Source organism: Lissotriton vulgaris, chromosome 9 (genome assembly GCF_964263255.1).
Source record: "Lissotriton vulgaris chromosome 9, aLisVul1.2, whole genome shotgun sequence".
Lineage (NCBI taxonomy): Eukaryota > Metazoa > Chordata > Amphibia > Caudata > Salamandridae > Lissotriton > Lissotriton vulgaris.
Window position 1 is genome coordinate 65,156,100 of NC_141697.1, and position 23,916 is coordinate 65,180,015.

At 47.2% G+C, this 23,916-nt stretch overlaps 1 protein-coding gene across 5 annotated transcripts in view; it reads left to right on the forward strand.

The window, feature by feature from the left end:
• RYR3 (ryanodine receptor 3) overlaps positions 1-23,916 on the forward strand; it is a 1,864,151-nt gene that overhangs the window by 1,674,704 nt on the left and 165,531 nt on the right. For all 5 annotated transcript variants that reach the window (XM_086937034.1, XM_086937032.1, XM_086937031.1 and 2 more), the window contains one exon: positions 1,314-1,444. In XM_086937034.1, coding sequence (XP_086793160.1) covers positions 1,314-1,444 — 131 coding nt within the window. The remainder of the gene's footprint in view (positions 1-1,313; positions 1,445-23,916) is intronic.

Below are 23,916 nucleotides of genomic sequence, written 5' to 3' on the forward strand. Positions count from 1 at the left end.
GCCACTCTGAATGCTTCTTCCAAACATCTCTCCTTGGCCGAGTCTTCTAGGAGAGATGCTGCGTCCAGTTGTTAACGTGTTGCATAGGTAGCCACATAGGCCACTCTGAATGCTTCTTCCAAACATCACTCCTTGGCCGAGTCTTCTAGGAGAGATGCTGCGTCCAGTTGCTAACGGGTTGCATTGGTAGCCATGTAGGCCACTCTGAATGCTTCTTCCAAACATCACTCCTTGGCCGAGTCTTCTAGGAGAGATGCTGCCTCCAGTTGTTAACGCGTTGCATTGGTAGCTACGTAGGCCACTCTGAATGCTTCTTCCAAACATCACTCCTTGGCCGAATCTTCTAGGAGAGATCCTGCGTCCCGTTGCTAACGTGCTGCATTGGTAGCCACGTAGGCCACTCTGAATGCTTCTTCAAAACATCACTCCTTGGCCGAGTCTTCTAGGAGAGATGCTGCGTCCAGCTGCTAACGTGTTGCATTGGTAGCCACGTAGGCCACTCTTAATGCTTCTTTCAAACATCTCTCCTTGGCCGAGTCTTCTAGGAGAGATGCTGCATCCCGTATTCAACCGGTTGCATTGGTAGCCACGTAGGCCACTCTGAATGCTTCTTCCAAACATCACTCCTTGGCCGAGTCTTCTAGGAGAGATGCTGGGTCCAGTTGTTAACGTGTTGCATTGGCAGCCACATGGGCCACTCTGAATGCTTATCCAAACATCACTCCTTGGCTGAGTCTTCTAGGAGAGATGCTGCGTCCCGTTGCTAACGTGCTGCAATGGTAGCCACATAGTCCACTCTGAATGCTTCTTCCAAACATCACTCCTTGGCTGAATCTTCTAGGAGAGATGCTGCTCCCAGTCAGGACGTGTACCGGCGACTTGTTGACTTGAACCCTAGTCCCGCGCGAGTAGTTTCCCAGCTCGCAACATTCACAGCTCTGACATCATATTCCCAAGCAGCTGTGAATAAGGACTTGTACGTGGAAAATAACGCTGGAAATGGGTGGAGGGGTTGATGGTGCGTGGGTAGTGAGCGGACATCAGGCACGCAAAGGGTTGGAGGCACAGAGGGTTCAAAAATCTTTAAGAGCCAGAAAATCTTTTTTTTTTTTTAAATTCCCATAACTGCTTCTCCTTAAAAGTAATTTGCAACCTTTTGTAAATGATGGGAAGAAAGGCCTTAATGCACTAGAATCAAGAGGAAGTTATGTTTTCTCTATTTGCAAGGTACGTTCACATCTTTGGTTCTACGTTTTGTGCTCAACTTTATCACATTTTCATTATACTATTCTTATTTCGTTCTTTTTTCCCAGGTCCCTCTCGTTGTGTTCAAGCGGGAGAAGGAAATAGCACGCAATGTTGAATTTGACGGCCTGTACATCACCGAGCAGCCTTCTGAGGATGATATCAAAGGACAGTGGGACCGGCTCGTCATCAACACCCCGTAAGTCATCGATTGTCGTCATTTTAGAACTGCAAAACCAGTAATCAGCCTGCCTTGTGCAGAGGCTTGACGGGTTTCCCAGTAGAAAGGTCCCAAAAGATTCTCTTCCTTGATGTAATTCATGTTTTATTTATGATTGGTGAGAATTGCATTTTCACGGCGTTGCCATAGTTACCGGGCAGACTAGGACGCAAACCCCATAGTGAAATATTTTGGAACTGTCAGATCTGTTTCTATTTTGTTTTGATTCAACAATATGTAAACATATGTGAAAATAGAAAAAGGGGATATGAAGGGTAGAGAATCTGGGATATACTAAGGCTGGGCTTATGTATCCGTGCAGAAGATCTATCACCGCAGTAAAACAAGTCCGATGCAACGTCTGGTCTGCACGTGTTCTGAAATGTCCCTTAGGAAGGCTGTTCACATGTGTCATCCTCATGTCCACTTGCAGGAGGGATCTACAGTGTGGACAATAAAGCAATAGAAGTAACCGTCACGCGCAGAGCTGCTAGCAGCAAAGACTGCAGTTCATTTGCTGTAAAATAGTGGCCCTTGAATACCAACAGGATGTGGGGACTCTTTGACCTGGATGCTCTTGTCTATTGGCTGTTTTAGATTGAACTGCTTGTGAAGTATTACAGCTGCTAGAAACAACCCTTCATGTTGGCTTTTGGGTGGCACCATGATGTTGCACCCCCTGATTCCACTTTAATCTCCATTAATACACGCTTAGCACCTGAATGGGGTGCCTGGGTGCACATTGACGGTTGGGAGGCACCAGGTGCCACATTTTTGGCTCGATGATGGTAGCTTTTCAACGCTTTTGTGCCTACTGAGACTGGTTTGTTAGGCCCTTGTTTATGCCCCCTGAAGCCTGCTGTTGAAAGGTGCTCGGGAACTATGCCCCCTGGTGCCGGCCCAGACCCTTTTGGGGCTGGTTTTGTTCCTGGCTGTGGCACCTCGATGTCCATGATTTTAGTGTGGATGCGCCATGAAGTGGGTTTTTCCTGGATGCTGCTTGATCATAGCTGCTCGAGGGTGGCTCAGATCTTTGGACCCAGTCTGTACCAGATGTTCAATTCTGGTAACTTTTCGTGTGACTATGGCAGGTGGACAACCGCTGTTGGTGGCTTTGCACCTGGATGCGCCTAGATGTTGCCTCTTGGAGGGTACCCTGGTATGTAGGATGCCAGCTTTGCTTGCTATGTCGGATTGTGTGGGCAGAGTCTTATTGTGGTACAAGAAGAATTTGCCCAATAAACACACAAGCTTCTTCCATCCCTTCTCAGTTGCATTCCCTTCTGTGGTAGAACTGGCTGGCAAATGGCTTGCATGCCTCCCACTTGGCTAATATGGCTCCACTTCAGATCTTTTACTTCACTACTTTCTTCCTCTTACGTCCAGATGCAGAAACACATTTTGCAAAAACTAATAATACAAAGCGTGCAGTGATTGTGCTTTGGTCAATGTTTAGAAAGGCAGGTTAGGGAGTTAACTTGAAAATATTTATAGAAATATTAGAACGGTATTCTAATACGAATGTTCTCCAGTATTGGGGTGTCTTTCTTAGATTCACATGCCTGAATCATTCCCAGTCGTCGGAGTGGGAGTCCCATGGTACATTAAAAAGCAATAACTATGCACATAATAACCAAAAACCTTGTTAGCATAAAACCAGGAAGTAAAATAGCCCAAAGCTACAAGGAAAAAAGTTCCACATCTATGACTACCATAGTCATTATACATAGTCCAAACTTCAGCCAATCAGGTGAAGGCACCCACCAGAATGTTCTCCTCAGAGGCTCAGGCTCTCAGATTTTCTACCGCACGTCGTGTGAAGGGAGTGAGCTCTGCTCAGTATTTTCTCAATTCTTGAGGAATTTTATGTACTCAGGATGTCTTCTTCAAAGAAATCTCTATTCAGACCTTGTGAATCTTGTGGTAAGCTCCAGCTTTTCTCTGAAGATCCCCACAAGAAATGCATTTACTGCCTGTACCCGGATCATCAGGTGAGAGATTGCAAGATCTGCAGGACCTTCCCTCAGAAAACAATCAAAGACAGAGAGGGGCGTCTACTTTTGTGGCTACAGAAGATTAAAGATCAAGATAATCCAGTTTCTGAGGTGGGAAGTATTGCTTCTCTTCCAGGGGATACTCGTCAATAGTCATAAGCACTGAATTATCTCCGCCCATGTGCGGGAACCTGGAACATATAGCATAATACATATATATGTGTATATATTAGAAAGGGAGAACATAGTACGAGAAAACTATACACATATACATGTATAAACCAATAATATGCAGCCCTAAACATATCTAATAGGCTAAGAAAGCCATAATTACATGCATTTCTCTGGTATGAAAATAACTCATAACATATAATGTAAGAGAAGGACATGTACAGTAATTGCATTCCGCAAAACAAGCTTTAATTTTCATCAAAGAAAACAGGTAATGACAGGCCATTAGCTTAAAGAAGGCTGCATAAATTAATAACATCCCTGTACAGAAAAGGAAATTGGCACCTCGCCTTTAAGGCCTCAGAGAATCTGAACACTGCCTTTAAGGCCTCCAGGGGAACCCTGCTCCCATCATGCACCACAGGTGACAGTTAGGTCAGTTTTTTTTCCGGCTCTTTCTGAGAGGAACCTGGGGCTTGAGCTCAACTGATTTTGGCTTTTTTTCAGTCAGAATTTGCATTCTACCTACTTTGTTCGATATTTCTTGTTGCTGGTGGTATTTTTCAATCTTTTCTGACTAATTGGTCATTTTTTTTTAGTCAGATATGCCACCTTTATTTTATAAATGTCCTTTCTGTGGGAAGAAGATGTCTAAAACCGATCCTCATTTGTTCTGTGTAGTGTGTTTACCTTCTTCTCACAAGACAGAGACATGTTACCACTGTCTTCAGCTTTCAAGAAGAACTTTGAAAGAGAGAGTGAAGATCAGGCTTCTTGGCTTAATTGAGAGAGGTAAACATCATGAAAAGGGCCCAGGGAGTCATCTTTCATCTGCAGGGCTTTCCTCTCCGAGAAAACGGCGTAGATCTGCTTCACCAGAAGCTAGAAGTAAGAAAAAGCTTCATAGCGTGCCGTCGGCGTTGGGACCAGCTGAAAAACTGAGATCCACGTCAAAGACAAGATCGCCGTCGAAAATTAAGTCAACGTCGAGACCAGTGGAGAAAGTAAGGTCGACGCCGAAGACAGGATCGCCGTCGAAGAGTAAGTCGACATCAAGACCGGTGGAAAAAGTAAGATCGATGTCAAGAACAAGATTGCCATTGAAAAGTAAGAAGACCAGGTCGCCGGCTAGAAGTAGATCGACGTCGAGGCCTGAAAAGTAAAAGAGATCGACGTTGAGATCGCAGTCGAGACATAAGTCGACGTCGAAGCATGCTTCGGGCTCGAAACATGAGAAAACACAGTCGACGTCGAAGAAACCAGCGAAGTCCAGGAGGTCCACGTTGAGATCTCCGCAACCTGTCTAAAGGTCGGCGTCGAGGCGCTCAAGATCAACCTCTCGAACCCGTCAGAGGTCTTTGTCAAGGTCAGAATCGGCATTGAGGATACTGCGTAATCAGCGGTCGACGTTCAAGGTGCCGACGTCGAGGGCTTCGTCCCAAAGATCTCCGTCTTCCTGAGTGTCACCTCCACGGTCGGCGTCGATGGTGGCTCATTCTGGTTTGACGTCGAGCATTCGACGTCGAGGGACAGGCAAGTTATCCCTGTGAAAGAGGTGGAAAGAGCAGGTTCTAGACCTCAATGTTCGACGTCAAAGAATACTTCTTATCCCCTCGCTGGGGATAAATATCATTCAAGTTACGCCGGAGGGCTCTTGTCAGTGCCACCAGACTGCTTTTCAGGGCACATTTAGTGCCCTCCTTGCAAACTCCAGTTGGAAGCAGTCCAGGGAGCCATTGGCCACTCTGGTGTGAAACTGGACAAAGGACATGGAAGTATCCTCCCCTCTGTCCAGCCCCTCCTCTGGGAGGGACCCCTGAATCATCCCAACCCTTTCCCTAGGGTACTTAAGTGCTTACCTGTGGGTGGTTCCTCATATTCGTCGTTGGACAAGATTGAGATCCGAAACCACTTCCACTTCAACCATCTGGGCACCTTGGACTTCGTTGGACTTCACCTGGAACCGAGACTGCATCAAGGAAGACTCCAGCTGCTCCTGCTCTTGTCGTCCTGGCAGTCTTCTGCATCGTCTGTGCATGTGCTCCATCCAGGTTCTTCTCCAGGCCTGTGGGCATCAAAGACACCTGAAGTTATCTCCCTTAGAGTGAAGAAGTCACCCCCTGCATCTGCAGGTACCACAACAAAGCTGACCAGAATGCTACTCCTGAGGTCCTACAGACTCCAAAAGGCTCAGCAACACAGGTTGTGGTTCTGTGACTTCCTCAAGGTCTGCACTGTTTTCACAGCAAGTTTGAAGCCAGTATCCCTTGTCCGAACCTCTGTGTACCGAGTTGACTTGCCTTTGCCAAGGTTTGTTGACTCTGTCCTCCAGAGGTCTTCGGGTTACAGGAAGCTCCAGCCTCCAGCATCTTTTACTACCAAGATCTTTGTCCTCACCACATCCTCTGCACCGTGGGCCTGCATTCTTGGTGAGCTCCTTGAGGTCCTCTTGCTACTCCTGTGCCTTTGGCCTGTGGGTCCTCTTGAGGGACTTCTGTGGCTTCAGTGGGCTCCCCTGCTTTCTTGGGGCCTGCTCTGACTCTCCTGCTTTTGGTGAGTCCCCTTGACCTTGTTGGTCCCGACACTGAACCTACTTTGTTTTCCATGTCTGTCGCTGCTGCTAAGGCTTGTTGGTGCTCCCACCCGACACCAACCCCCTGGTTCTCGACTTCCAGTTTGGAACAGCTTGTAAATGGCTTTTGGTCTTCCAAAACGTCGCCTGGTCCTCACAGCTACAGCGACAAGGTCACCATCAACTCTCCTGCATCTTACGTCATAGGTGGTCATTAGTCTTCTGTACCTCCTGGTCACTCCAGAGTGGCATAGACTCTATCCCCTCTGCTTGCAGATACTTCTCTTCAAGAATCCATCCTTGGATTTCACCAGACTCTTTCACCTTCTTCGCCAGCAGCATCTTCACTGAAGTCCTCATTTGTGGTCTACGGAGGTTTCCAACGTCGCTTCGCACCTATTCACCCGGCTTCCCTGGTGTAGGTATCCTGGGGAATCCACAGGTGGGGTGACTCTCCAAACTTCCTTCTTCCACAGGGTTTTTTCAGGGTTCACTGGGGAGGGTCCTTTTTCTATAAAACTGCAACCACAACTTCCCCATTGACTTGCAATGAGTATACTGCTGCATTTCCCCTCTGCACACGGCCTCCTTGGGGTTCTTGGGCCCTTACCATGGGTGGTTCCTAGGGTCCCAAGCTTTCGACTCTTCTGGGTCAAGACGCTCTTTTCGTATTCTGGCGGTTGATCTTTGGAATTCCCTTCCTGTACACATTCGTGCCCTAAATAGCCTCACTCTTTTCAGACGCGCCATTAAAACTCACCTGTTCGCCTCTGTTAACTGATTCTTCTGCTCTCAGCTCTGACCTGTTATGTTGTGGTATCTGATCAGGCGCCAGGACGCCCCTTCGCTGGGGCAGCTGTGCGCCAAATAAAAGTTATTAACATAACATAACTTATTAACAAGTCTCGACTTCGGTCGCAGTTTGCATTCCACTTCTTTAGGATATGGTTTGATCTTCCCGAGACCACTGTGAATTTGTGCTTACCTGTTTCCTTTTGAAATATTGTGTGTACTTTGTCTGGTATCGTAGCGCTATACTGCCTGAGCGCTCTTTGCCTGTATAATCAGCTGCCCATCGCTCGCATTGCCCCTGGAACTAATTATGATTTATTAGTGCCTGAGTGCATTTGTATCGTAGCGCTATACTGCCTGCTGAGCTGTGCTTTGATTATTAATTCGATTGTGCATTGCTGCCTTTGATTTATTTGTGCCTGATTATGCCGGTGACGCTTCCCTGTTAATACCGATTGTTGGGGTCTCGTCCTGTGTGGCTTTTGGCCTGCTGCCATTTTGTTGTTTGTTGTTGTGCCTTCCCAGCCCGGCTCTCCACCCCGCTCCCGCCTCCCAGCTGCTCCTCCCTCCCACAGAAAGATTAGGCTCTCCCCTCTCGACCCAGCGCTGTGACCGTCCTGAGACCCTCAGAAGCAGTCGCTCCTCACGCTGCTCCCTGCGCCCATTCTGGTATCGTAGCGCTATACTGCCTGAGCGCTCTTTGCCTGTATAATCAGCTGCCCATCGCTCGCATTGCCCCTGGAACTATTTATGATTTATTAGTGCCTGAGGGCATTTGTATCTTAGCGCTACACTGTCTGCTGAGCTGCGCTTTGATTATTAATTCGATTGTGCATTGCTGCCTTTGATTTATTTGTGCCTGATTGTGCCGGTGACGCTTCCCTGTTAATACCGATTGTTGGGGTCTCGTCCTGTGTGGCTTTTGGCCTGCTGCCATTTTGTTGTTTGTTGTTGTGCCTTCCCAGCCCGGCTCTCCACCCCGCTCCCGCCTCCCAGCTGCTCCTCCCTCGCCCCACCCCCTCCACTATCCACTTATGACAGATGCTTTTGCGCACAGCGTTCACGCGCAGCGAACGCGCCCTCTGCGCGCCAAAGGTGCGCCAAAGGTAAGCCCGTCTACGCCTGTCCACGCCTGGACAGCGCCCAGCGCCAGACCCTCTGGCCCCCACAAACCCCACTCCACCCGCATAACGTACGATTCCGCAACCCTTTCAGCACTCAACTCCGGCCGTCTCCCAGACTGCCACCAAGCCGCCCCAGGACACACCCATGGACCCTTCACCTGCCACGCCTGCAAGTTCAACTGCATCAGGACCCATACCAAATCCACAAACTCCAAACAGAGCTCCGACACTAACCACCTGAAATGCATCCTGCTCAACACCCGCTCGGTCCACAGACACGCGATTGAACTTTGGAACCTACTCGACACCACATTGCCGGACGTCGAATTTCTTACAGAAACCTGGATGAACGCCTCATCAGCGCCCGACATTGCCATTGCCTTCCGGGACGACTACAAGATCATCCGAAAGGACCGCATCAACCAAACAGGCGGAGGAATCGCCATCGTTCATAATAGCACCATCCGCATTACGACCAGTTCCGATGACAACCTCACATCCGCCGAACACCTTCACTTCCAGATTCACACCGATCTGAACACCACACTCAGAGGCACCCTCATCTATAGACCACCCGGACCCCGCACACAATTCAGCGAAGACATCACTGTCTTCATCAGCCCTCATGCCCTCCTCTCGGAGGACTACATCCTACTGGGAGACCTCAACTTCCACCTGGAAAAGAACAACGACAGCAACTCCACCACCCTTTTGGCCAATCTCGCCAATCTCGGACTCAAACAACTTGCTGACACCCCCACCCACCTCGCCGGGCACACGCTCGACCCAATCTTCACCTCCAGCAAGCACATCTCCTTTAATCACACCACAGCTCTCCACTGGACGGACCACAGCTGCGTTCACTTCAACTACAAAAAGACTACGACCCACAACCACCTACAACCAATTCCCCGGAGAAACTGGAATAAAATTACCACTGACCAGCTCTTCACATCGCTTCTCCAAAACCCCCCTGCAAAATCATCAGACCCAAACCAAGCAGCCACCAACCTCACACAATGGATCACCCACAGCGCTGACGAATTAGCACCCTTGAAAAACCATCAAATGAAGCAAGGCAGCAAAAAAGCCCCCTGGTTTAATGATGACCTTCAGAAATCCAAGAAGATCTGTCGCACCCTCGAGAAAGCCTGGCGAAAAAACCCAACCACTGACAACCTGGCCACTGTCAAGAATGCCACCCGCAAACACCACCAATTGATCCGATCCACCAAGAAATCAGCATTCAAGGACCGACTCGACAACAACGCCCACAACAGCAAGTAACTATTCAACATCGTCAAAGAGTTTACCAACCCCACCGCCTGCACCAACGACATTACTCCATCCCAAGACCTCTGCGACTCTCTGGCCTCATTCTTCCACAACAAAATCGCTGACATACATAACAGCTTTGGAGACCAGCCCACCCAACCCACCTCCGTACTAAAACCCCCTCCAACAACCTTTACGCCTGGAACCCGATCACCACTGAAGACACCATCCGCCTGATGAACACCATTCACTCAGGATCACCAACCGGCCCATGTCCCCACCACATTTTCAACAAAGCAGACTCCATTATCGCACCCCATCTTCGAGACATCATCAACTGCTCCCTCAACTCCGCCACCTTCCCGGAAATCTGGAAACACGCCGAACTCAGCGCCCTCTTGAAGAAACCTACAGCAGACCCCACTGAACTTAAGAACTACCTCCCCATTTCGCTCCTCCCATTCCCTGCCAAAGTCATTGAGAAAGCCGTCAACAGTCAACTAGTTCCTCGAATCCAACAAATCCCTCGACCCTTCACAGTCCGGCTTCCGAGCAAAACACAGCACCGAGACCACCCTCATCGCTGCAACAGACGACATTCGAACTCTACTGGACAGCGGAGAAACTGCTGCCCTCATCCTACTCGACCTCTCCGCAGCCTTCGACACAGTCTGTCATAACACCCTTATACAACGCCTCAGCAACGTCGGAATACAAGGAAAAGCATTGGACTGGATCATCTCGTTCCTCGCCGGAAGAACCCAGAGAGTTCGCCTCCCCCCTTTTAGATCAGAGGCCACCGAAGTCATCTGCGGCGTACCACAAGGATCATCACTCAGCCCCACCCTCTTCAACGTATACATAAGTCCCCTCGCATCCATCGCGCACCAACACAACCTCAACATTATCTCCTATGCAGACGACACCCAGCTGATCCTATCCCTCACCAAAGACCCAAACACCGCCAAAACCAACCAAAATCAGCAGTTTAAAACTTAACTCGGACAAAACGGAAGTCCTCATCTTAGGATCATCCCCCTCCGCCTGGGTCGACTCGTGGTGGCCACCGTCCCAAGGCAGCGCACCCAAACCGACGGACCACGCACATAACCTGGGCTTCATGCTGGACTGCACTCTCTCGATGACCAGACAAGTCAACGCCGTCTCATCATCATGCTTCAACATCCTACGTATGCTCAACAAAATTTTCCGTTGGATCCCCACCGAAACTAGAAAGACGGTCACCCATGCACTGGTCACAAGCCGACTAGACTACGGAAATACCCATTACGCCGGAACCACATCCAAACTTCTGAAAAAACTCCAACGCATCCAAAACGCCTCAGCCAGACTCATCCTAGACATCCCCCGACAAGCTCACATTTCCGGTCACCTGAAAGACCTCCACTGGCTCCCCGTCAACCAAAGAATAACGTTCCGCCTCCTCACCCACGCACACAAAGCCCTCTACGACCTAGGACCCGAATACCTCAACACGTGCCTGTCCTTCTACACCCCAACCCGCCATCTTCGTTCGTCCAATCAAGCCCTTGCCGCAATTCCACGCATCCAAAGATCCACCATGGGAGGTAGATCCTTCTCCTACTTAGCGGCCAAGACCTGGAACTCCCTCCCCACCCACCTCCGCCTCACACAGAACCACCTCTCCTTCAGAAAACAACTAAAATCTTGGTTATTTGATAAGTAAGCTCCCTTCCCCCCTCAAGCGCCTCGAGACCCTCTGGGTGAGTAGTGCGCTATACAAATTTAAACTTGACTTGACTTGATACAAATGTGTGAGTGAGTGTGTATAATAACTATGACTATTTTTATAACTACACTGTGTGCTTCATTTTTGTTTAACCTACACTACATGATTAGTTCTGGTAAAACAAGCAGCTTAGCACTCCTTCTGGACTAAGCCTGAAGGCTGGTCTCCACAGCTACCACTTAGAGCTTTCAATGTTTGTCTAAGACCACTAAAATCACCATAAGGGTTGTCTGGATTAGTGCAGGGGCTTCACTTATACGTGTGTACCATATACTAAGACAGTTTCCTACAATAAGGCCCTTGGTCTGCATTTATGGAGGGAGCATGTGCTCAATGACTACAAGCTACTCCGATATAGTACCATTCCGAATGTAAAGTCAGGGCCGCTAAAGAGCTTGCCAATAGCACTGCTGAATGCTGTGATTCCCAAATGCCAAGCCTGTCTAGTCTTGATTTCACTTCATGCATCTTTCTTCCCCTCACCCTAAACCTCTTGTCTATCTCACCAGTTCTCGTTCTTTATCAACCCCCTTCTCTCTAGCTGTTTTCCTATTTATTCTTGCTCCTTTGCCCAGTTTTAGCCTTTCTGACTCTTACCCTAGGTCAAAGTCTGATAACTAGAAAGAAGTCCTGGCCCCAAAAATGACTGGCACAAATCAAGCACTGGCCGCTTTCTGCTTCCCTTTACACCCAATTGATGTAGATAACCTCTAAAGAAAAAAATGTTGTTAGGAGGATGAATGTACTTACCATGGTCATTCATAATCTCCGTGCTGGGAGCTTCCCTCTATGACTAGCCCTTGAAGTGGAATGCAGAAATTGCATCAGTCAGTCAGAATGCATAGAGTACTTTTACTTACCACGGGTGTTTGCCTGCATTTCTGAGTCCAATAAAAGTTGGAAGCATGGTCATAAAGCAGACAGGCTGTTAGTCTGTTTACCTGACTCTCTAGGTTGAGACTAATGAAACAGGCGCTAATGGCCATATTGTCATTATGTGCTCTTCCCTTCGACTTCAACACATAAATGCCTTCTGGTCAATTAATAGTAGTGAGCGCCCTTCGCACAGTGACTTAACCACTGATAACACTCTTAGCAGAGGATAATATTATTTATGACTTTTAGCAAGGTGGATAGCTAGTCCACTTAGAACTGGTCCAGTCCTACTTTGGTCCCATCATGCACTGCATGAGCATCGTCACGCCTAACCCCCACTCCACCAGTTAATGAAACATTGAGGTGCTAAGTTCTCCTACCTCGATGCAAACCCCTGAACTCATGCGAGTACTTGTCCGTCTTCCATTACTGGAGCTTTCACGTCGATCAGAGGAGGTATAAGGAGTCTGGCTGATTAAGTTGGTCTCGGAGGCTTAGAGACTGAGTCATCTGGACGGAAATAGCATGCGGCTGAATGCACATAGATTTGTTCTGGGGTTTCTAGAAGTGACGTGGCAGGGTATGGGTCTCGAAGGCTGGCGAGCTGTCAGTTAGATTACCGATCAGCAGCTCCAAGCGACCCGGCCGATGCCTTTCCCTTATGGACACAGAATGGCAACTCCTTCTTCAGTTGTTTAGCCATTCGCTGTAGACCAGATGGGTCTCCAGCGAGCCAGGGCCAGGATGCCTTTAGCAGAAAGCCTGATGGTTTTCGGTTTCACTGATCCTTGATCGCTTGCACCAACCAAACAATTAACAAAGCCACTTATAAAGCAGAGAGTGGAAGAACACGTGATCAAGACATTTCTGTTAAGCATATCTCTATGTACAAACACAAACACCCCTGTGTAGTTATGGTTCAGCCGAACTTTCCATTGTAAAGGCATTTTTAGGTCCAGCCTGCAGGCAGCGCACAAGTACTGTGGCTTGGCGACCTATTGCATACCAAAAAAAACTAATCTCTTAAGGGGCTTTTAGCCCCGCCCATTAATGACCATCCATTGGTATCATTACCACTTCTTTGCTGCCTTCTAATTCGGCAGCGTGTCCCAGGCATCATTGCCTTTTATTTCTGTGGCACATTGACCGTGTACAGATTGATTCATTTTCATTATTGTCCGTCCACGGCAGCTCACGCTGTGATTGAGGTACCAATTTTTCCCACACTCTTTATTATATAGCGCAAACTCGACCTGAAGGTGTTGGAGGGCTTTACATGAGCAACAGTTTAGCGGGTGTCGGATCACCAGCTACATGTTAACTAGCACCAGTCAGAAAACTCAGATTTTTGTTTTTTACATGATATTGACTGATTCCAGGTACATTTACTTTAAGCAACATTGGGCTTCTTTTTGGCCAAAGGCTCATAATTTTGGAGAAGCGCTTGTTCGATCACTTTTGGGTTCACCCAGCTCTAGCAGGCTGGGTACACAAACTGTGCAGTTCCTAGAGATAAGTTGGTATTCCCCAGTCATTTATCTGAACGACATCTACTTAAAAATGTAGTGATTTAAATAACTATAGTGCTATTTGCATTGTTTTTTGGATATTAGTCACCACATAATGCCCTTATGACATATATGCGTCCAACAATTTTACTTGATTGACTATTGTAAAGCAACTAAATCATCAGTCTGTGCACATCTCTCGTTTCTAAGTGTTGTAATAACCACCATTCAAATATGGCCACTAAACACCAAAAGATACTGGCATCCATCTCCAACTTCTCTCGTATCTTTGACTAGATACAAACTGTGGCTGCTTGGTGGGCTCATAGATAATTCATTAAAAAAAACTCTACCCAAAGACACCGTAGCACTCTTTGGGTCTAAGTTCATTTAAGTTTGCAAGCGGCTGCTACGGTCAATGCCCGTCATCCCGTCTCCTGCGAACATATTTTCTTATTTACTAATAACTTTGGCACTGTTTAATGGATCTGTTCAAAATATGGCAAGGACTTAACATGTTTAACCGTCTTGTAGTATTTTTAATTCATACAGATCCAAAGGGGGCAGTGCATCTGAAAAGGTGTGGGAACTGTTCAATTGCTGATATTATTAGTTCCCTTAAATTAATCTGCATAACATTTGGCAGAAGGTTGAAACGTTTGTTATATCATCGGTATGCCAAACTTTGTGCCAATCCATCAAGACGGCTGGCTTGAAAGGGAGAGGCAACTGCATTTCTAATTGCTTATATCTTTAGCACTGTCTGATGAATCCACATCAAATGTAGTTAGGGGAGTTTAATGGGTGGTGAAAGAAGTGTTCATCTGCTAAATAATCTGTCACTATTTAACTAATCCACTTTAAAAATTTGAGAGACTTTTAGCGGGTTTAGCTTACTGTTGATTATTTCAAGTTTTGAGCAAATCCATGGGGGGCAAAGATAAATGGAAGGGCAATTACAGTTTCATTCACTAATAACTTTGACGCTGTTCAATTAATCTGCATGAAATTTGGCAGCTAGCAAAGTAAGCCTTGTAGAAGGCCAGGCAAGTTTTGCAATCAGCACCTCCTGCATACAGCCATTGGCTGGGCACACGTAAGAGGCACCAAAGCACAGAAAGTTGAAACATGCTTCGACTCCTCCTCATCCGTCGGCCAACGCGACGAAGGAACATCGATGTTCTTGGAACCTGCACGTGGCCGACTCCACGACCCCCAGTTTTCCAGGAGCCACAGCAAGCCCCACTAAAATAAAAGAGGTCTATGAAGCCATGAACCTCAATTTTGAGCAACCCAATCCCTCTGGCACACCTTCAGGGTCAGAGGGGGTCCCCATCTGGTTTTGCACTGGCGGCTCCGTCCCTAATGGGACTCCATAGATCCAGTCATGGCTCCAGACCAGCACTGGTCATGTCACTGCAACCTTCCCTGGTGCTGCCCTGATGCCAGTTTTCCCCGACAGCAGCCCCATTCTGATACTCGACGACTGCGTCGACCAATACAAATTCCAGTGCCAACAGGTCCCCCGCATCCTAGGTCAGAGCCTGAGCTCTATTCTGAAGGGCTAGGCCTCAGGGAGCAATGGGAGGGGTCACTGGACCCTTTAGTGTACCTGTAAGAACAGTATATGGACTGGCGTGAGGCACTGGGTGATGTGAGCGGACTGGACACATCTCCAGATACCGGCATGCTTTCGCCCCCTACCGTGGCTTCAGAGAAGGGAGCTTCACATGCAATGGTGGTGCAGAGGGCATCTGAGGCCCTTGACCTTCAGTTGCCCTCAGTGGTAGTCAAGACTACATCTTGATGGAGGTGCTGCAACCAGAAGTCTCCTTTTTTGAACTCCATCTCCCATTCAACGAAGCCCTCACTGAAGTCCTTCTGGGAAACTTGGTCCAAACTCAGAACAGGGGCTCCTGTGACTAGGACGATTGCCCGCCGCCACCGCCCTGCCCCAGGGGACCCAAATTCTCTCTCCCAACCCCAGAGAGCTTGGTGGTCCAAGCCTCTACTTCCCATGGCGTGTTCCCTTCCACTTCCCGGACAGGGGCTCCAAGAGGCTGGATAGCTTGGGAAAGAAACTGTTTTCTTCCACCAGCCTTTCATTGTGGTTAGTGAACACTGCATGCTTATTGGGCCACTATTCCCACAAGCTGTGGGAAACGGTTGCGCAAGTGCTGCACTGGTCCCGAAGGAGGCCTGGGCCATCCTCTCGCAAGCAATTACAGATGTGAGAGATGCAGTGATGTGTGTGTGTGTGTGTGTACATATTCACTGAAAAAGCAAAGGTGTTAGTAACATTTTTATTGCAATACAAAGCTTAAAACCACAGAAATTCACCTGTTATGGTTAGGTCTGTAAGCTGTAACTTGTACAACAGCCATGGGAATCAACATCTTCTTGATTCATAGTTATTTGCATAACCTGGTGTCTGTAGACCAGTCATGTGATTGTTTCGATTGCACATTAACCACTTGGATGCTAGGCGTTTTCCCCCTCCTGTGCTGGAAAATGCCATTTTAGTGGCACCATGACGAGCTCAGCTCGTCATCAGCACACGACACCCGTGGGTGATGACGAGCTGAGCTCATCATCAGCATCGAAGGGGTTAAAGCTTCAGTTTCTTGGCCATATGAATGCCATGGATCCTTTGTTTTCACTAACCACTTTAAGGATTAGTCCACAAAGTTTGTATTCACCACATGTAATCACATAACCAGTGCATGCATGGTTCAATGTGTTAGCCAGTCTATTTCTGAGAGTTTTTGTGCCCTGGGATTGCATTTGTCACCCCGAGTGGGACGGGTATGCTCAGACGTGAGTCCCGTGCTCTCCATGCCACTGGAATCAAGCTGTCCAGACTGATGAGGGCCGAAAGCCCGAAACCGGTCCTTGGTTGCTTGTTTCCAGTCCAGGGAGGACCTGGCTTAACAGTTCGGGCTGGACTGTTCCCATGGGGCACAGGGTCAAGACTTTTTTGCATATGGCTGGGTTCGAACTGGAATGGCATGGTGAGCAAAAAAACGATAGATTTAGGCCCAGATCTCTGTACTGGTGTGAATGTATGACATTGTTCTGCATTCTGTCCATCAATTGTTTTTGCAACTGGGATTGCATACAGCACATTTTTGATATGCTTGAGCACATGACCTTTTAGCAGTTGAGTTACAGGTAAGAAACTAATTTCTTCTCCAGAATTAGATCTTTCATAGATTCACATGCATAAATCTGAAAAGTTAGGAGTAGATCTAATTTCAAAACCTGTGAGAAGCAGCCTCACCTTTAATAAAACTGGATGTATAGAACTGCTTGGCCCCCTAAATTGTCAGCTGCTGCATTCAAGTCCAGACAGTAGAGCTTGCTGAATACGTGCATGCTTTACCAGTGGCGGCTCCTCGCTATGGCGGAGGAGTGTCGCCCGACTGCTTTCAAGCAGTGCGAGAAGAGGAAACATAAAATGATAATAACTTTCAGTTATCCTTCTATGTTTGCGCTGCTTTGTCGGCAGGCAGGTGGGAGTGCTGCTCGGCTCTCGTAGCAGGGCAGGGGAGGAGTGGTTTGCCCACTCCTGAGTGTGCAATGACTGTTTGGTCGGCCCTCTCTGGCCTCCCAAACCAGTCATATGCACTTTCCCCATTCTCCATGCAGGCTGCGATACAGCCCGCATGGGAAACATGCCCAGGCCCCCATTTCCTGGTTGACAGTCAAACCAGGATGCTCAAAATCAATCACAACGCTGCATGTAGCGTTGTGATTAGTCAGGGGAGCCTGAGTGCCTACCAATCACAACCCTGCCTTGCAGCGCTGTGATTGGTCAGAGGGACCTGGCTGTGCTTCCCGTTCCTCCAGGACAGTAGGAGCAGAGAAACAGGACCCAGTGGAAAGGTAAGTCTTTTTTTATTATGTGCATTCTCACGTGACCGCCCCACTAGCCATGACGGACGCCACTGTGCTTTACCACATAGCTGTTTGGCATATGTTGCTAACATGCTTGTGGTGGAATGCGCCTTCACCCTACCCGTACGGGGGCATTTTCTATCTTGTTGCAGAAAGTAATGTAGGCTGAGAGCTCACATACAATTCCGTTCTTGAGAAGAGGGCAGTCCTATTTAAACACGGTTTATTGCTAGATTAAATGTATGGAGGATTTCCAGTTTGATAATGGGGAATGATTTAAGGAGGTGAATCTATGAAAGATACCAAAGCTGGAGAACTGAAGTAACATATGTAAATAATTTCTTATTTATTTTTTCATTTGAAATGAGGTGCATACGTTTCCAAAGACAAGGTTGCCAGTGGAGTTTTCCATAGGAAATGGTACTTGTAGAAGTGCTCCACTTTAAATTTGCACCACAATTCTGCACTAAATGCAACATAATCTAAGCAAGCGTTTAATTATTATTATTTTTTTTTTAATGTAGTTGCATATTCTTCAAGGGGAATATAAAGACATTAACAGGGCAAACATGGCCTTAATGAAAGGTCGAAAGAGATCTCTAATTTCCACAAACGAAGTCATGATAAAAATATACAAAATGTTCAAATATCTGAGAAGATTGCATTCCCTGGTATATATTTATAAGCGTGAAACTGACACAGAATGAAAGCAAATTAAGTCCATTTAGCTGTTGACGGTGCAGGTGTTAGACTGCTCAGATAGTTTAACCCAGCAGCAAACCCATGTCATCTAGAAATATTTTATTATAAAAGAGCTCAAAAGAGCCAAAACACCTCAACTGCAGCATCTTCAGAATACTGGAAAGAGGATAGGGCTTTGCACCCACCTTTTCACGAGTCGGGTCCATTTGCTAGCTTGTGGCATCTGGCCCTTGTAGAAATACGTCTGTAAATAATACGATTGATGCAACTTCTGAACCCACGGTTCCAGAATTAGTTGCTGAACGTGTGAATCTTTGTTTTACGTCTGTATTTAGAGACTGAAGTATGCTGCTCTCCTCTCTTGGTGAATCACCTTGTTACATGTTGAGCCAAATTGATCATATGCGCCTTAATACAATGGCAGAGCACTCTTCGTCTGAAGAAGTATGTGCAAAATCCATTAAAGTCTGGTTGTGAAAGTTGACTGTTGGTTTTTAACGCTGCCAACTAGTATATATCCAGAGTTAGCTTAGGCGTGTAATGTCGGTGATGTCTCTCTAGCCCTGGTATAGCACCATGTAACAGTTCGGCCATGCCACACCTAATGCAGCAATAGCCTTTCAAATGCCAAGGAGATAAAACATAATAAATGCACACTAGGGGCTTATTTATGAGAGCACTGTGTCACTTCTGCTCCATGTAAAGTGGTACATGCGTGACTCAAGGCTCTCAGTGCGATTTATGAAGCAATGCAAAGCCACCCTGCGTGGCTTAGAGTGGCCTCCAAATCATTAGTAAGTCAACGCTGTGCAAATCGCTGCGTTGCCTTACTCTGCCCCCGGGAGGCGTTCCATGGGCGTTGCGGAGGGTTTTCACATGCAACACCCATGGAATTTGACGCTGCCCCACATTAACAAAATCATTCAAACCTGCGGAAGTGCCAAATCCATACTCCTTCCGCGGTGAGACGTAACGAGGAGAAATATGTTTATTTCTCCTCGCTTGTTCCTCTCTCTATGTGCGCTGCAATTTGCAGCACACGTAGAAAGAAGAAAATGCCTTTTAGGATTGTTTTTGGGCAGGAAGGTGCCCCTTCCTACACAAAAACAATCCTGCACGCAACAGAGGCACCCTTGCACCATGGTACAAGGGTGCGCACATTGGTGCTAGCCTGGCGAAACAGCATCAGCGCAGGGAAAAAGGACAGTGAGGCACTGTATTGCTTAAATACAGTGCATTCCTGTCCTTTCACTTTGGCGTAAAGCAGTGAAGTCAGGTGCCTTGCTGCTCTGCCCTACGCCAAAATCCCATAATTGAGCCCCTAGGAGTAAAGGGAAAACTATGGACCAACCTGGTGCCAGCCCAAGTGCAGAACCAAATGACATGCCTTCCAAGACACTTCACCAAGCGGAAGTCGTATTTTGTTCGTCTAGAGTTCTGACCGAAAAAAGTGCAAAGGATTCTCCTCCAGACTCTGAGTTTGACTCTCTTTGTCTGTGCATGGTCTTCCATAAGAGTGGAATAGCCCCAAGGCAACCTGCAGCACAGTACAAAACACCTAAATAAATAAACATACAAATATGCAGCACTCGGCTGCCGCGGGCGTTGGCTGTGATGGACCAGATGTTACAGGCTATCAGAAGACGTTGCCTGAGAGGAGAAGTCTGCAGAAAGAGCCTTCCTGGCCCCGCGGTAGTCTTCACTGGATGCAAAAGGCACTTCAAGGACATTCCAAGGCAAAGAAAGGGCGTCTTTTGAACCTTACTTGGGGGACAGAACTGAGTAGTCCGAGATACTGAGAAAGCAACCCCAGGTCCGGCAAAGCAGAACAGCAAAATTAATGTAAAGCGAGTATCTTGTATGCATTAGGATTATGACATAGAAGCAAAACCTATCATCACAAATGCATATTTGATCTTGCATTCAAAAGCTATTTTCTTTTCAAAGTGGCTGAATCAGGTGAGAGCTAAGTTTTCTTGGACACTCTGTAAAATTCTACAAACCTCATTCTCACTTGACTTGGTTCCCTACCAGAGGATCGATTGAGCCTTTTTCTGTATGATGATGATAAAATCATGAGCACATTTGAGTAGCAGATAATAAGAAAACACTGGAATGTTTACTTGAAGAACTCTGGGACATCTCTGACGTGATTTTGCAGTTATCCCTGGGTACATACAAGTCTTCCTGCTGTTCGATCACTACTTAGAGGGGTTCTGTAGTCTCGAGGACTCGTCCTCTGCCTCTCTATTTGGCCACAGGTTCACAGATGAAGATACCTTTATAGGGAGGATGCGTGTGACATCTTCATGTAGACACCAAAGAAGAGTGGGGGCACAGTCTGCTGTACTTTTAACAAAAGAGGGAGGGAGAGGAAAAAGTGGATTCAGTCTCCCCTGGTATAGTACAAAAACAAAGTGGAATCCACTTGGGCAGTTTGAGTTAATCCCTATAGTGATGGGGAACACTCAGTGTTGTTTAAATACCCCTCACACACCAACAGGCCCCTTGGTGTCATGCTTCATCATCGGGGTCTTCGCATCCCTCTACGAGATGCGGCGTGCTACGACCGACGACTACGTGGGAGCACTTTCTATTGGACTATGTGTGAATGTGTGTGGGGTACAAGGACGTATGTGAGTGGTGAGTTAAAGTGAGTGAAAGATAAAAAATAAAAAATACCTGGCTCGTGGGGTAGAATTTTTTTTTTTTATTAAGCCCCCGGCTGGTATTGTTTAAAGGGGTGCAAAGTGAGGTTGTGAGTGTATAGTTAAGTACAACAACCTCGTTTGTGCGTCTACATGGACATGTTTCGGAGTTCAAAGCCTCCTTCTTCAGGACGGGAACTGCACAGAGACCCACCTTACTCACATGTATGTACGTATCAAAGTGTATTATACAAAAATTACAGAAAAAATGAACTATAGGTGTAATGTACCTAGTTGCTAGATCATTAGCGTAGTCTTTATTCGCCAAATCGGCGTGTGTTGAAGACTCAGTACACAAGGATATAATGACTTATGAGCCTTTTACGTTTTTGAGGGTTCCATCATCGGAGCCACGTTGAGAGGAGGAGGTCGTACTTCGTCCGGAGTAACCATCGCCCTATTGTGCCAGATGGAACCCTCAAAAACGTAAAAGGCTCATGAGGCATTATATCCTTGTGTACTGAGTCTTCTCCACCTGCCAGTCAAGCCTCAAAAGTTGCCGCCTCACAATGCTCTGCCGGTGAAACACTAGCCTGTTGGGGAAGACCAATTGATGTACAAGGCTCCTTTCTCATTCTGCCTTCCTTGACCCCCTTCTTTGGTCTATGCTGGACCATCTTTTTCATCACTTCTGTCGCCCGTATCACTTTCAGGCAATTAGGTTGTCTTAAAATGCTACAGAAATAATCAACACGGAAGCTTTTGCAGACGGCGAGTGGTCAATCTGAATACCTCAAGCACCGTTTTGGCAATGCCTTTTAAAGTGGGAGTTTAGCGTACGGGCTTTTGGCAGGCACAAAGCCCAAATAGCAATTCAGTAACTTGTTACCGAATCGCAATTCGGGTGCTGCAATTGAGTATTAGGAATGGGCTGGTTAAGGGCGTCTCATCCTCAAAGTGACTCGCTTTGCAATGTACAAATGTTTTGCTTACAAAAAGCAGTCAGTCACAAAACATTTGTTAAACGTGAAGGGGTCCCCAGGTCACTGTTTCCCCTTTGTGAATGCATGTGAAAAAATGTTTTTCAGAGCAGGCAGTGGTCCCACTGTTTCATTTTTCTCTTTGAAACGCACCCGATTTTCCTTTAAGGAAAATGAGCTGCATAAAAAAAACGATGCTTTATTTAAAGCAAACACAGACATGGTGGTCTGCTGTCCCCAGCAGGCCACCATCCCTATGTTTTTAGCAATTCCTAATGGGTTGCAAATTGCGACCCACCTCATGAATATTAATGAGGTACAACAATTTGCGACCCACTGGGAATTGCAAATGAAACTCAATAGAGTTTCGTACATTTGAATTTGTGATTACCTAATTGTGATACGCAATGAATACCAATTAGGAACTTGCAGTTTATAATGTACGTACATGTGGCCCCAAGCTCTCTCCCCACCATGCTTCACTCGGCTGAGCAACAGACATCTATACCCAAAGGTAGCGCTAGGAAGGAGCAAGCATGGTGTCACTGAGCAGCAAATGTACTGGAAAGGACAAGATATCTCAGGGACTTAGGGAAGAGACTCATGACTCAAAGGGCAGTAGCATGCAAGACAAGAGTAATGCCAGGACAGAACACAGTGTTGCTGCCTAGTTGCAGCATCCACAAAGTTGAAATCATAAGGATTGCGCAGTAATAGATTACCATTTGCTTCATCCTGACCATCTTGTCCAGAGCATCTCTTACAGCAAGAAGGCAGAAGCAGGAAACATATTTCTGATGGATACTTCTATCTGCAGATTCCTCCCCTGTAGAACAATCCCCAAGCGTCATACTGGATCCGGAAAACCTCAAAGTAGCACATTTACTGGTGGAGGGTGCTGGACTCAGTCGGCGCTGGAAGTGATATCAGGGAACACCATAAGGACATAAGGGAACAGACGTCGATGCGCCGGGGCATGCACTTTTTTCCGCTCCTTCAACATGGATCCAAACCTTCACTCTCTGAGGAATTTCCTTACAAAATTGCAAAACAATTGCAGTACCAAGTCTCCGCCAGCTAAATCAGGGTTTAAACCATGTAGGGATTGGGAGGGACAGATGTCTATTATAGACCCCAATGCTGTGTGTGGTGTTTCCTGTCCAACCAAGACTCAAAGCCCTGCTCCTCGTGCCTCAATATGCATCCCAAGGCCATCGAGGAGCAGGAGGCTGAAGTCTTAGTGGACCAGGAAAGCGAAGACTACTGACACTGGAAACCTTCCGGGCACTGTTCTCCCTCTCCTTCTTCATCTTCAGCCTAGAAAGTAAAACCTAGGAGGAAAGAGAAGAAGCATTCGAGGGGTCCGCCTCTGTGTCGCTCTTAGTCTTCCACAGGACATTTATCCTTAGAACCAGAGCTTGTCGACCTGATGCCAATGGATCCTCTGTGCAGCCCTGCTCCTCCATTGGGCCCTGCTCTGAACAGACCTTTAGTCCTAGAGCATGTGGCAGGGGCACTTCTATCTTCCAAACCCCCAACACTGACTTCTCTTTCCCAGAGTTCCCAGCTCCGGGATCGCACCTGCCAGTATCTCTGAATACAGTGTATTTGATCTCTGCAAAGTCCTCAACGCCATCCGGCACACCTAAAGCCTAGCCCTGTCATGTCTACCACTCTTCTTGCCATTTCAGCCTCTGCCTTTCGGCGCTGCAGTGTCACACCTGGTGCCTTCAACACATTGTTTTGATCTGGTGCTTTGCTTCTCGGCACTGCAGCTGACGCCAATGACGACCATCCCCAATTCCACCAACTCCACCAATGCCTTCACCTCTTCTGGCTCCAGATAGGGCGCTGCCAGCACCACAGCCTGACGCTGAGACCTGATCCATTCCCACAGAGAAGCCCAGAGCTTATTAGAAGAGCTGTCTTGATAGAGCACACCATCATGACATTTTTGGGACGGATTCTAACCCTGTGGAATACTTCACAAGTGGACCCGGATCAGGAAGCCCTTTAATTTCTAGGCCTATCTGTAGCCAGTGGTTTAGATACCTTGCCTGAGCAATCTATTGATTTCACCACTGGACCCCTGTTAGAAATAACCTTTTTTGCAGGGTTACCCCACTTTTTTTTTACTTCCT